This window comes from Heteronotia binoei, chromosome 12 (genome assembly GCF_032191835.1).
Source record: "Heteronotia binoei isolate CCM8104 ecotype False Entrance Well chromosome 12, APGP_CSIRO_Hbin_v1, whole genome shotgun sequence".
Lineage (NCBI taxonomy): Eukaryota > Metazoa > Chordata > Lepidosauria > Squamata > Gekkonidae > Heteronotia > Heteronotia binoei.
Window position 1 is genome coordinate 3961045 of NC_083234.1, and position 14227 is coordinate 3975271.

At 49.1% G+C, this 14227-nt stretch overlaps 1 protein-coding gene across 1 annotated transcript in view; it reads left to right on the forward strand.

The window, feature by feature from the left end:
• Positions 1–14227, forward strand: part of CADM1 (cell adhesion molecule 1) — a 461138-nt gene that overhangs the window by 373364 nt on the left and 73547 nt on the right. Inside the window, 1 exon segment of the mRNA XM_060251647.1 lies at positions 7728–7827. Coding sequence (XP_060107630.1) covers positions 7728–7827 — 100 coding nt within the window.

The window sequence follows — 14227 nt, forward strand, 5'->3', positions numbered from 1 at the left end:
GAAACAGGAATGGCTCTCCCCTATCACTTCTCCAGCCTCTGCACATGAGCATCTTCTCTTGCCAGCTGAAAAGAAGGCTGTATGTAAATACCATTTTAAAAAGGAAATGGAGCATCAAAATACATTAAAGCATCATTAAGGGCCTGAGCTAAACGAGAAAGGGAGGGGAGAATCCAGCCCGGAATATTTCCAGTTTAAAAACCCACAGCTTGCCTTGGTGGGGTTCTCGTCCTCCTCCTTTCTTTTGTTGCATAATTTTGGGGAGGAAGGGAAAGAGAGCTTCAAGCCACAGGAGAAGGAATGCAAAGTTAAGTCATAATTAATGGAACACAGATATTTGTAATGTCTACATGTATGCCTATAAAAAATATAAGCCCAGGGAAAGTGCTGTAACTTCTGTTTCTTGTTTATACCCAGAGAATTCCCCGTGCCCAATTATGTTTGACAAAAAAAAGAAAAAAGAGAGAGAAAAGAAAAACAGAGCCATATGCAAGTTCCTTGTGCTTTAATAATCTGCGCGTTCCTAGCGAGCACAAATATTAATTGCAATAGTATGCAGTGAAGTGATTAACATCAATATGATTTATCATCTGGAGATTTCTGGAACATAAATAAATGAGTTGTTTTGTTCAGCGAGGTGTTGACCCTTTCAGAATATGTGATTTAAAGGGGCTTTATGTTATTATGCCTATTATTGGAAATATGAAAGGCGCCACGATCAGCCGAGTGTTCAGTTATTTGATTTTCTGGAGCATTAGCCGCTCTTGTTTGTGACATTTCCCAGTTGGGTGCTCGTTTGCGAGCTCATTAATAAGGCTTTCTCCAAGGAATGTCGCTGCAGATGAGGAACGGTATAGCCGAGCCCAGCCCCGCGAACGCATCTCTTGGTCACAGCGAGGAGGCGGTTAAATGGGTTAAAATGGAGAATAAGAAACCTTCCCCGCAGGCATCAGCCCAGACGCCCCGGTTCTTGCTTGCAAGTAAAAAGGCCAGCTTTGTGCTTTGGAATAAAAACGAAGCCAAATATTTTGGCACCCCGATTTGGAGGGACTGCTTTATGGAGGCCTCTCTTTCTGACGGCCAGCCTTCCCGCTGCGAGATGCCAAACTCTGGTGGTCTGTGTAATTGGCAGTAAAAGTAGCTTGCTTTACGGTCCCTAACAGGCTGGTTTAACAAGAGGGATGCAGGGTATATTTTTGTAAAAAAAAAAAAACGCAAGGGACAATATAAACCAAGCACAACTCGGACCCCTTGGGCTTTATTTTCTATCTTGGGTATGCATCAATGTGTGAGAGAGAATCAGAGAAACAGCACAATGGCACTGTGTTGCTTTTAATAAAACATTTTAGATTTCTGTGTCCTTCGCACCCCCCTCCCCCCCTTTAGTTTGACTAGTAATACCAAAGTTAGTCTTTGATTTCTCACCTCCTCCCTGGTATTCTTTACAAGGGTCAACTGGAAATAGTGCTGGCCCCTTTTGGCACTTGGCTCTTCTAAAGCCTCTGCAGAGTGTAATCCAGAGAGTATCTTCGTGACATCGCTGAGGGCTTTGGGACATGACTGTTGCCCAAATGACTGGTTGTCTGGCTGGCTTGAGTGGTCAGGTGGTCCTGTCCTCTGAAGCTCAGTCTGGGAAGGAGGAGGAGGAGAAGAAGAAGAGGAGCAGCTCTGTATTCTTGGTGCTTGGGAGGGGCAACAGTGTGAGGACTTCTAGTGTCCTGGCCCCAGTGATGGACCTCCTGATGACACCTGGGTTTTTTGGCCACTGTGTGACACAGAGTGTTGGACTGGATGGGCCATTGGCCTGATCCAACATGGCTTCTCTTATGTTCTTATGTGACAGAGTGTTGGACTGGATGGGCCTTTGGACTGATCCAACATGGCTTCTCTTATGTTCTTATGTGACAGAGTGTTGGACTGGATGGGCCATTGGCCTGATCCAACATGGCTTCTCTTATGTTCTTATGTGACACAGAGTGTTGGACTGGAGGGGCCATTGGCCTGATCCAACATGGCTTCTCTTATGCTCTTTTGTGACACAGAGTGTTGGACTGGAGGGGCCATTGGCCTGATCCAACATGGCTTCTCTTATGCTCTTTTGTACTTAAGATATTGGATTTATACCCTGCCTTCACTCTGAATCTCAGAGTGGCTTGCAATCTCCTTTCCCTTCCTCCCAGTTTGGTGTAGTGGTTAAGTGCACGGACTCTTATCTGGGAGAACCGGGTTTGATTCTCCACTCCTCCACTTGCACCTTCTAGCATGGCCTTGGGTCAGCCATAGCTCTGGCAGAGGTGGTCCTCGAAAGGGCAGCTGCTGGGAGAGCCCTCTCCAGCCCCACCCACCTCACAGGGTGTCTGTTGTAGGGGAGGAAGATAAAGGAGATTGTGAGCCACTCTGAGACTCTTCGGAGTGGAGGGCAGGATATAAATCCAATATCTTCTTCTACCCCCACAACAGACACCCTGTGAGGTGGGAGGGGCTGAGAGAGCTCTCACAGAAAGCCACCCTTTCAAGGACAACTCCTGCGAGAGCTATGGCTGACCCAAGGCCATTCCAGCAGGTACAAGTGGAGGAGTGGGGGATCAAACCCGGCTCTCCCAGATGAGAGTCCACGCACTTCACCACTACACCAAACTAGCTCTGGAGAATTACTAGCTAGGGATACTGGCCTCTAGGGTGGACTTGGGCTCCCCAAAAATTCCAGCTCATCTCCAGGCTACAGAGATCAGTTCCCCTGGAGAAAATGGGTACTTTGGATGGTGGACTCTCTGACGTTGTACCCCACTGAAGGTCCCTGTCTCCCCCAGGCTCCATCCCCAAATCTCCAGGAGTCTCCCAACCTGGATCTGGCGACCCCACGTCCCATCCTCAGCCAGTGGGGGGGGGGCGGGGGCGGACTTGGAACCCCTACCTTTAGCTATCAAGCCCCTTGTCAGTTCTGGGCTCTTTGTGGTGGTTGTTTAAAGAAGGAAATGGTTGCCGGCGTTTCTATAGAATCAAGCTGCTAAAGGCAGCCCGGCAGGTAAGAGCCCAAAATAGCCAGCACAGCTTTATGAACTGAAATCTGGAGCAAGCAGTGGATGTTCTCGAAATGCTGCATTCAGGGCCAGATTAACAATTAGGCCTATGAGCCCCCATGCCTTTAGGGCCCCGGGCTGGCTTTCCCCCCCTGCACATGCAGCCAGCAACTGAGCCGCTCTTTGCCCGACTTGCCTGGTGCGGCTTTTGCCTTTCTCTGCCTCTCCTCCCGCAGCTTTGGCAAAGGGGCTTTTGGGAAGGTGCCTGCAGGGGCCGCAGGCAGCGGGGTGGGTGCTCCGACTGAGATAATTTGCAAGCCCCCCCCCCCCCAAGATTTTGATTGCCTAGGGGCCTCCACAGGGTTTAATCCCGCACTGAGCCTGCCTGTTTCAGGGGCTGCAGCCGCTGTGTAGCCAGAGACTACCAGGTTCATGGAGGCCGAGTTGGGGGGACGAGGAATCTTCATGTGCCAAGAGGGGCCCTTTGTGAGCAGAGCAGAAGCTCTGGTTTGGGAGAGCCTCACTCGCCTGTTGGTTGGGAAGAGCAGAGGGGTCGCTGCAACCGCGTTCTGTGGGCCTCCTGCCCCTCCTTGGCGCTGCAGAGGAGAAGGCGAGAGGTGCAGTGTGCAGAGGCAAGCCTCAGGACCTCGTGGACGGGAACCTTGGCGGGTTCAGTGTTCACAGAAAGCAGTGAGGCTTCAGGGCACAGCCGAGTTCCGCTGGCTTCCGTGGACTTGCTGGGATTGGTCCCTTCAGCAGCATGGCAGGAGTGATGAATGGGGCTATTTCAGAACTGCAGGCAGGCAACCTGTTCATTGGAGTGGGCTCATTAGTCAGGGAAAGGCATGTCCTTGATGGAGCTTCCAGAGCAGCCAGGCATCCGCCCCAGCAGGCACCGAGTCTCACCGTCACAGGCTTCTGCCTGTCAAGCAGGCGGTGAGGGGGGCGGGGGGGGGCAGAATTGGGTGGTCCCTTTCCATATCAGGAGGATGTGTGCGTCTGCCTGTATGAGAGACCCTGTTGTCTAGCCAAAAGAGGTCCTTGATTTGGGCGCCCCCCCCCCCAAAAAAAAGGATAAAACCAAGTGTGATCTTCATTGTTCGGAATCCCATTTTAAAATCTCCTTTTCTTACTCCTTCCCTCCCCCCCCCCCCCCAATTCCTTACTTTCAACATCCATTCCTTTTCGGACTTTCTTCGCATAGATGCAACACTGTCTCCTGCCAGTCTAATTTTCAAAGTGGAGTTTGTCCTTGTCATCTCTTTTTTTGTTGTTAATTCTTTGCTCTGTCAATAATTGCTGACGTTCTCCGTTCCCAGCGTTGGTATTTTGAGCTCTGAGCTCCCCCCTCCCCCCCACGTACCCCTTTTGCCGCTGATACTTGCTTGGTTTTGCTTTCTATACCTTTTATTTTTTACCAACTCTGCCAAGATCTTTTCTCTTCACCCATGGCCTGAGCTTGGTCTTACTCTTTTCCCCTTCAGCAGCTGATATATATATATATATATGTTAATCATTGCCTGACTTGGGTTGAGTTTCCTTTGGATTTGAAATCTGCTCTCATTTCTCAGTAGTGTAAAAGTAGCTCTTGATTGCTTGCTGGCTAACTCTTTTCCAGTTTCTGCGTAGCTTGGACAAGGTTCCCCTCGGCGCTTGGATGTTATTGTGCCTGGCTCTTTTTAATCCTTAACCTGTTTGGTTCCTGTGCTTGCCGCTCAACAAAAGGTGCTTTCTGTCCTTTAACTAATTTTCTCCCTCATCTCTAGTCTCTTGCTTTTTGACCTGTCATTTCCTTTCAGTATGGTGAATGAGTTTCTGAACTAATATATAACCTCAGTTTTTATGCTGTTAATTTACCATGTGTTTCCTCTTGGTTTTTTTAACGGTATTTATGCCATCTCTGTTAATGTTTTTTTCCCCCCCACACACCTTTGCCTTTCCTCAAGTCAGAATTCCCAGAGGGCTCTGCTTTTGGCCCTTTACTTTTGTTCTCCCTGGAGTTCCTCCTTCAAGTTCTCCTGTTCAGTCTTTTGGTATTAACGTCTGTACCCCCTGCTGGCCTTTCACCCCCTTTTCCCCCCACCAAGCTAACTTTTTTCTTTCACCTTCTTGCCTTGGAACTTCATACTGGCTCTGTGTTCTGCGAAAATATATATATATATTTCCAGTGTATAGTTATTTTTCATTTGAAATTTTCTCTTCCTGCTTTTCTTTCTTATTGATGATGCTATGTTCTTTTTTTTCCTCAAGCAAACAATTCCTCTGGGTTTTTTTTTTCTCCTCTTGCAGTTTCATCATTGGCCTGTCATGTCCTCTCTGGCTTTCAAATATTGCCCAAATTTGATTTTGTTTTTTCTGTTGATGCAGCCCGTGCTTCGCTTCATTGGAAAAAAAAATGGATTATTGAGAAGTTCTTTTTCCTACCTTAAACCTCTTGTTTCTGCTGCTCAAATATTCTTTGGTTTAGCTGATTTCTTTCTCTCCTCTCCTTTTCCTTCTTTGATCGTTAAATACCCTTTCTCTCCTCTTTTGCATCTTAGCGCTTTTTCCTCATGTGACTCTTTATCTGCAGAACTCTGTGCTCGCTGCTGCTTGCCCACTTGACCCTCTTCCTCTTCAACGGTGGTGACGTGCACGGCTTCTTTTAGCTTCCCTCTGTGCAGCGATCTCCTCTTTCCTGTACTTCCCTACAAATTGAATATCGAATGTACAGAGTGGACCTGTCTGGATGCTTGTGGGTCTTGCGTGGTGTGTTGCGTGTTGGTGGATCACAATCCCCCCCCTCCCGATCCTGTTCTTTCCATTATACTTGGCTTATGACTGTACACCTGTAACAGCTTTGAGACTTCCCAGTGACATTCCAGTTGAAGGGGAAAGTGGCTCATGGAATTCTGATCTCAGGTAGATGGCTCTGATGTGGAGGAAGAGGAAATCTTCATCAAGTTACTCTGTCTTGAAGTTCATGCGGTGTCTAAGATCTGGAGCTACCTCCTCAAGGGTGAAGAAAGAGCTGGTCTCCAGAAGGGCTGTAGGTTGGACTACGTTGCAAGTGGCCAAAGCATTAACGTTTCGAAGAAAGAGTTTTCATCAGATTGCAAGCACCTTCTCTAACTTTACATATTGGTTGATGCGACTCAGCCTTTTCAGCGTGAATAAATGTTGGTTAACGAAAGCGTCTTCTTTGACTTCCTTAAATGCATTTATCCCGTGATATATTTACTTTGTTTATGCCCAGCCTTTCTCTCCCATGGCATCCCAGAGTGGTTTGCATCAGTCTCCTGACCTCCCATTTTATCCTCACAGTGACAATAACGTCTGAGTCCGAGAATGAGGGATGGGCCAGAGATCCTCCAGCAAGCTGAAAAGGGGTGGGGGTGGGGATTCCAACATGCAGTCCTCCTGTGAACTAGAAAGTCATTCCAGGTGTCATTGTCTTTAGTGTGAGTGGTCTGCCCAAGGCGCTTTAGTGGCTGACAGAAAATCCAGTTTGCATCCAGCATCATGCCAGTTACCTTGGAGGCGCAAGGTCTGGCGAAGTTAGCCAACTACCTGGTTCCTATTCATTTCCAGGTGGATTTCCCCATAAACAGGGTCATAGCTCTGCATGTCAGCAGTGGGGACGGTACCCAGTTGGAAGCCGTGCCATTAATGGTGCCTCCTGAATTGGCAGTTTCCACTCCAATTTTAGGAGTGATTCTCGTGCCCGTGTCTTGCCCCAATAAAACCCCCAATTACATCTGTCTGCATGTTTGTTGTCTTCCTAATCATCTTGCATCGTAGAATGGGAAGGGATATTCTTTCAGCAAAGAAAAAAATAATAATTACAAATTGGAGAAAGCAACTTCAGCTTGTGGTAGTGTTTAAAAAGGAGTGTCTCATTCAAGGACAGAGAAGAGGGGTTGAATCTAAACCAAAATGAACCCGCAGTGCCCCTCTTGCCGTTTCTTACTGCTGGTGTTTCGGTGAGATTGCCGGTCAGTGTGTGTGTGGCTGTCAAAGGCGACAACATCCTTTGTCATTGCGGGGTTCCGCTTTTGTTCCTGCCAGATCTTTCTACAGGCTTTCTGAGCTCCCTTCCTGAACATAAAGCTTATTAATCCCTCCAGGTGTTTGTGTTTGGAGATTTGCAAGACTCGTCTTTGCGAGCAGAAGCCGGGCATTGTCCAAGCCAAAGCAGGGATCTGGGATTTCTTCCCTTTATTCTCTTCTGATGCAAGGGCACCCGTAGGACCCCCGTTTATGCAAGTGTTGCAGCACAAAGAATGCCTGCCCTTAAAATACAATACATGATAAAATGTATTAATCCTGAGTACCCAAAATGCGCTGGTTCACCTCTGCGAGAAGGCAAACGCATTCCCTTTTCTTCAAGTGAGTTCAGAGAGAAAATTCAACTTAACAGAATTTCATTTTGTCAGGCATGATTGGGGTGGTGGTGGTGGTGTTTGCCCTTGGTGTGTGAATTCCAAATCTCCATGTAAGAATCTGGAGTTGTATTAGACAGCTTCATTGGAGAAATTGTGCCAGAATAAAGTCCCGGTGTGCAGGGATGCGTTCAATGGAAGGGGAGAGATCTGGACTGTGAAACCAGACCAACGCAAGGCTTGCCTGAGTTTCAAGAGTCTGTTTTATATGGGAAGTGTTTCAGCGCACCGGTATTTGTTGTGTGGGTATCTGTGATACAATATTTATTTTCTCTGTTTTCTGCAGATAAGCCTCAGATCCGAGTGTCACAGATTTTACCAGCATCTGGGCCAACAAGGGAAGGAGATCTACTTGACCTTCTGTGCCAAGTTGAAGGGAAACCAGAGTAAGTTGACAGCTTGAATCAGTCAAGTGCAAGTAATTTCATGTAGCTGGAGATGGCAAAAGATCTTCAGCCGCACTTTGTGTGCGTCAAGTCTTAGCCAACGTATGGCGACCTCATAGGGTTTTCAAGGCAAGCAGCAAACAGGTGGTTTGCCATCGCTTGCTTCTGGACTTCCTCGGTGTTCTCCTATCCAAGGACCAACCAGGGCCCTGCTCCGTTTCCAAAATCTGACAAGCAGGAGGCAGCACGATCCTTCCAAGGCTGTGAAGTTGTCTTGTGGGGGTGGAAAATGCTGTTCGGTCACTGCCAATTGATAGTGAGCCCATAGGGTTTTCAAGGCGAGAGATGAACAGAGGTGGTTTGCCATTGCCCTGGACTTTCTGGGTGGGCTCCCATCTAAGAGCCAGTTTGGTGTAGTGGTGAAGTGTGCGGACTCTTATCTGGGAGAGCCGGGTTTGATTCCCCACTCCTCTACTTGCACCTGCTAACATGGCCTTGGGTCAGCCATAGCTCTGGCAGAGGTTGTCCTTGAAAGGGCAGCCGCTGTGAGAGCCCTCTCCAGCCCCACCCGCCTCACCGGGTGTCTGTTGTGGAGGAGGAAGGGAAAGGAGATTGTGAGCCACTCTGAGACTCTTCAGAGTGGAGGGCAGGATATAAATCCAACATCTTCATCTATCTCACAGGGTGTGTATTGTGGGGGAGGAAGGGAAAGGAGATTGTGAGCCGCTCTGAGACTCTTCGGAGTGGAGGGCGGGATAGAAATCCAATATCTTCATCTACCTCACAGGGTGTCTGTTGTGGGGGAGGAAGGGAAAGGAGATTGTGAGCCGCTCTGAGACTCTTCGGAGTGGAGGGCGGGATATAAATCCAATATCTTCATCTACCTCACAGGGTGTCTGTTGTGGGGGAGGAAGGGAAAGGAGATTGTGAGCTGCTCTGAGACTCTTCAGAGTGGAGGGCGGGATATAAATCCAATATCTTCATCTACCTCACAGGGTGTGTGTTGTGGGGGAGGAAGGGAAAGGAGATTGTGAGCCGCTCCGAGACTCTTCAGAGTGGAGGGCGGGATAGAAATCCAATATCTTCTTCTTCATCTTCTTCTTCTTCTAAGCAAGAGAGACCGTGCTTAGCTTCTGAAATCTGACAAGATCAGACTAGCCTGGGCTACGTAGGTCAGGGCAGTCACACTAGAAACGTGAATAACATTCTGAATAAAGCTTTGTTGGTCTTCAAGGTGCTACTGGACTCCTACTTTGTGCTCTAGAAATGTGTTGATGCAGGGGTGTCAAACATGTGGCCTGAGGGCCAATTCAGGCCCCTGGAGAGTTCCTGTCAGGCCCCCAAGTGACTGGCTGTCATCTGCTTCCTTCTCCCTCTCTCTTGCTTCCTTCTGCACCACAGCTTGCTTTGCAAGGCTTGCTCAATCGCACAGCAGAGCTACAGAGCAAAACCTCTATTCTCTTAGTTGGCTGAGGCTTCTCCCCTGGGGAGGAAAGGGGAAAGGCAGAGCTTGTTTTTTCCAGGCTCTCTCAGTCTCATAGCAGAACTACTGAGCCAAGTCTCTCTTCCTTCTTTTGGCTGAGGCTCCTCCCCCCAGTCCTCTGAGGAAGGAAGGGAAGAGCCAGAGCTTCCTTTGCCCCGTTCCCTGGATTCCATGGGAGAAATACAAAGAATGCACCTTTAAGACCAACAAGTACTAATGTTTTAAGCATGTTTTAAGGGTTGTTTTTTTTAAAAAAAAAAAAAACCTTTGTGTTTGTCTGTGTCCTTTATAAAGTTTATATCTCTGCTACCTAATCTTAAATAGGTACACACACAGCCCAACATGCCCTGGCTCAACAAGGTCTCATTTATGTCAGCTCTGCTCCCCATAATAAATGCATTCGAGACCCTTGTGTTAATGTCTTTAATTACCTGACACGTCCCTGCTATGTTGGGGCTGCTGTCTTTGAGTATCCTCAAGCTTCAGTGCTTCCATTCTGGCCCTTCCCGTCATCTCACATGGGCCATAAAAACATCCATGCAGTGTTTTGGGCCCCGTTTGTCCGATTATGAGATCTGCGTGCCACTCTCAGAATGGCAGCAAGGCAACGCGTCTGTTGAAAGACCGAGCAGCCGAAGAGACTGCAACGCCAGGGGATCTCTGTCCTTATGAGGCTGCAGCTGGGAGATGCCTTCTGTCTATTTATTTATTTATTTTTATTGGATTTCTCTCCCGCCCAAGCAGGCCCAGGGCAGCTTACAACAATAAAAACATTTACAAATATTGAGCGTTAACTAACTAAAACCTTGAACAGTATAACAATTAAAAAATATTAAAACAATTTGGTGCTAATGGTAATGTTTTTGCCATCTTCTGGGCATGGAGCTGGGATCACGGGGTGTGTGTGTGTGTAATTTGTGAGTTTCCTGCATTGTGCAGGGAGTTGGTCGAGAGGACCCTGGAGGTCCCTTCCAACTCTGTGATTCTATGATAAAATGTAGACTAGCCAATGCATTGATTTCCAGTCACAACACTTAATTGCAGGTCATTTAACTGAGACCTCCTACAGACTTTCACAAGCTTTCTCTTTAGCTAACAGATAGGTTACAGTAAACCCATGTGACTTCCTGTTGACTAACAAAAGCAAAGTTAACTCTATAATTACTGAAGTGTTGCAAACCTGCTAACCCCAACAATGGGAGACCACCAGGGAAGTCCAGGGTCGCGACCCAGAGGCAGGCAATGGAAAGCCAGCTCTGAATGTCTCGTGTCTTGAGAACCCTACGGCGTCGTCACCATAAGCTCACTGTGACTTAAAGGTGCTTTCCACCGCCATGCTTCCTTGGTGAATGTGGTCCTGAAATTCCCCCTTTTCAAGCTAGCCTAGACTTCCCGTGTCAGGAGTCTCCATCGAAGCTCTGTGCTGCCTCCCCATTTTCTTCTAGACCTTAGAGGCTGCAGGGTTGTTGTTTTTTTTAACTTCTTTCTCGCCTGTCCAGAGAGTTGGAAAAGATTCCCCTTCTCCCCCCCCCCCCCCCCCTTCCCGGTTATCCATCAACTTTCACTGTGAACTGAGGGCTGTCCTGGCTTTCTTGATTGAGTTTGTCCATCTCCTGTTGGGTCATCCTCTTCTCCTGCCTTCCTCGGTTTAGTCATTTTTAGCTTCTTGGGAGAATTCCTCATGAGCCCAGAGTGAGGTGCCTCCAGTCCCAGTCTCACCACCTAACCAGTGTTCCCTCTAAGCTGAGTGAGCGAGAGCCAGCTCACAGATTTTTAGCCTCCAGCTCACACATTTTTGTCTTAGCTCAGGACGGGTGACCCCAGAGCATGCTAATTGATGCAGCAGCTCACAACTTTCATGCCAGGAGCTCACAAAGTAGAATTTTTGCTCACAAGACTCTTCAGCTTAGAGAGCCAGTTTGGTGTAGCTAAGTGTGTGGATTCTTTTATCTGGGAGAACCAGGTTTGATTCCCCACGCCTCCGCTTGCAGCTGCTGGAATGGCCTTGGGCCAGCCAGAGCTCTCTTATCTGGGAGAACCGGGTTTGATTCCCCACTCCTCCACTTGCACCTGCTGGAATGGCCTTGGGTCAGCCAGAGCTCTCTTATCTGGGAGAACCGGGTTTGATTCCCCACTCCTCCACTTGCAGCTGCTGGAATGGCCTTGGGTCAGCCATAGCTCTCTTATCTGGGAGAACCGGGTTTGATTCCCCACTCCTCCACTTGCAACTGCTGGAATGGCCTTGGGCCAGCCATAGCTCTCTTATCTGGGAGAACCTGGTTTGATTCCCCACTCCTCCACTTGCAGCTGCTGGAATGGCCTTGGGTCAGCCAGAGCTCTCTTATCTGGGAGAACCGGGTTTGATTCCCCACTCCTCCACTTGCAACTGCTGGAATGGCCTTGGGCCAGCCATAGCTCTCTTATCTGGGAGAACCTGGTTTGATTCCCCACTCCTCCACTTGCACCTGCTGGAATGGCCTTGGGCCAGCCAGAGCTCTCTTATCTGGGAGAACCTGGTTTGATTCCCCACTCCTCCGCTTGCAGCTGCTGGAATGGCCTTGGGCCAGCCATAGCTCTCTTATCTGGGAGAACCGGGTTTGATTCCCCACTCCTCCGCTTGCAGCTGCTGGAATGGCCTTGGGCCAGCCATAGCTCTCTTATCTGGGAGAACCTGGTTTGATTCCCCACTCCTCCGCTTGCAGCTGCTGGAATGGCCTTGGGCCAGCCATAGCTCTCTTATCTGGGAGAACCGGGTTTGATTCCCCACTCCTCCGCTTGCAGCTGCTGGAATGGCCTTGGGCCAGCCATAGCTCTCTTATCTGGGAGAACCGGGTTTGATTCCCCACTCCTCCGCTTGCAGCTGCTGGAATGGCCTTGGGCCAGCCATAGCTCTCTTATCTGGGAGAACCGGGTTTGATTCCCCACTCCTCCGCTTGCAGCTGCTGGAATGGCCTTGGGCCAGCCATAGCTCTCTTATCTGGGAGAACCGGGTTTGATTCCCCACTCCTCCGCTTGCAGCTGCTGGAATGGCCTTGGGCCAGCCATAGCTCTCTTATCTGGGAGAACCTGGTTTGATTCCCCACTCCTCCGCTTGCAGCTGCTGGAATGGTCTTGGGTCAGCCATAGCTCTCTTATGTGGGAGAACCGGGTTGGATTCTCCCCTTCTCCACTTGCACCTGCTGGAATGGCCTTGGGTCAGCCATAGCTCTTGCAGGAGTTGTCCTCAAAAGGGCAGCTGCCGTGAGAGCGCTCTCAGCCCCACCCACCCCACAGGGTGTCTGTTGTGGGGGAGGAAGGTAAAGGAGATTGTAGGCCGCTCTGAGACTCTGTCCTTGAAAGGGCAGCTGCTGTGAGAGCCCTCTCAGCCTCACCCACCTCACAGGGTGTCTGTTGTGGGGGGAGAAGATATAGGAGATAGTCTCTGATTCAGAGAGAAGGGCAGGTATAAATCTGCAGTCTTCTTCTTCTTCACCTAACCTCCCAACGGCTCAGGAGAAAGAACAGAACAGAACATAGACCTGCCCAGTGAAAGGTCTGAAGAAGAATGACACAGGTCTACTCCCAAGGCAAGCACATTTAGCCAAGGAGGTACCTCATGGGAGAGGGAGTGGCACCCAATGAAGCCTGGCATGACACGTCCTTTTCCTAGTGCAAAATCCTTAAGCAACGGATTTCTGCAAGTGTGCTTTTGGCATGTAATTCTCTAAAATTAAAATATTTTTTGAAAGTCTTACAGCTGAAGTCCAGTGTGAAAATCTTCTGAAACTCTTTGTGTCTTACCTCTAAATAAGCCTCTGTCACATTAGAGCTCTGTAGAGTTTTTGCTGGAGATGATTCTCCCTTCCCCCATTTTTGCTGTGTCTTGCCACACACAGAGCCTATTGGATCAATTTCACTTTTGAGCCAGTTTGGTGTAATCGCTAAGTTATCTTGGAGAACCTGCTGGAGTGGCCTTGGGTCAGCCATAGCTATTGCAGGAGTTGTCCTTGAAAGGGCAGCTGCTGTAAGAGCTCTCTCAGCCCCACCCACCTCACAGAGTGTTTGTTGTGTGTGTGTGGGGAGGGGGAAGTAAAGGAGATTGTATCCACTCTGAGATTCAGAGTATAGGGCAGGGTATAGATCCAATATCATCTTCTTTGGAAAGTTAGCTGTGTTTAGATTTAAAACTTGTGTGTGCTGTTCCCTTCCTTTGCCTGTTGAACTAATGACCATTCACTTGGAAGTTGTTTTCAGTGAAACAGGTTTAGTGATGGGGGAAAGGGGGACACAAACGGGAGCTTCCTTGTGTCTGGTTGTGGGTCTTCGACTTGTCTGACACCTGCCGTTGACCAGTTTGGTGTAGTGGTTAAATGTGCGGTCTCTCATCTGAGAGAACCGGGTTTGATTCCCCCCTCCTCCACTTGCACCTGCTGGCATGGCCTTGGGTCAGCCATAGCTCTGGCAGAGCTGTCCTTGTGAGAGCCGGTTTGGTGTAGTGGTTAAGTGTGCGGACTCTTATCTGAGAGAACCGGGTTTGATTCCCCACTCCTCCACTTGCACCTGCTGGCATGGCCTTGGGTCAGCCATAACTCTGGCAGAGCTGTCCTTGTGAGAGCCGGTTTGGTGTAGTGGTTAAGTGTGCGGACTCTTATCTGAGAGAACCGGGTTTGATTCCCCACTCCTCCACTTGCACCTGCTGGCATGGCCTTGGGTCAGCCATAACTCTGGCAGAGGTTGTCCTTGAAAGGGCAGCTGCTGTGAGAGCCCTCTCCACCCCCACCCGCCTCACAGGGTGTCTGTTGTGGGGGAGGAAGGGAAAGGAGATTGTAGGCCGCTCTGAGCCTCTATCCTTGGAAGGGCAGCTGCTGGGAGAGCCCTCTCAGCCCCTCCCACCTCACAAGGAGTCTGTTCTGGGGGAGGAGGGGAAAGGAGATTGTG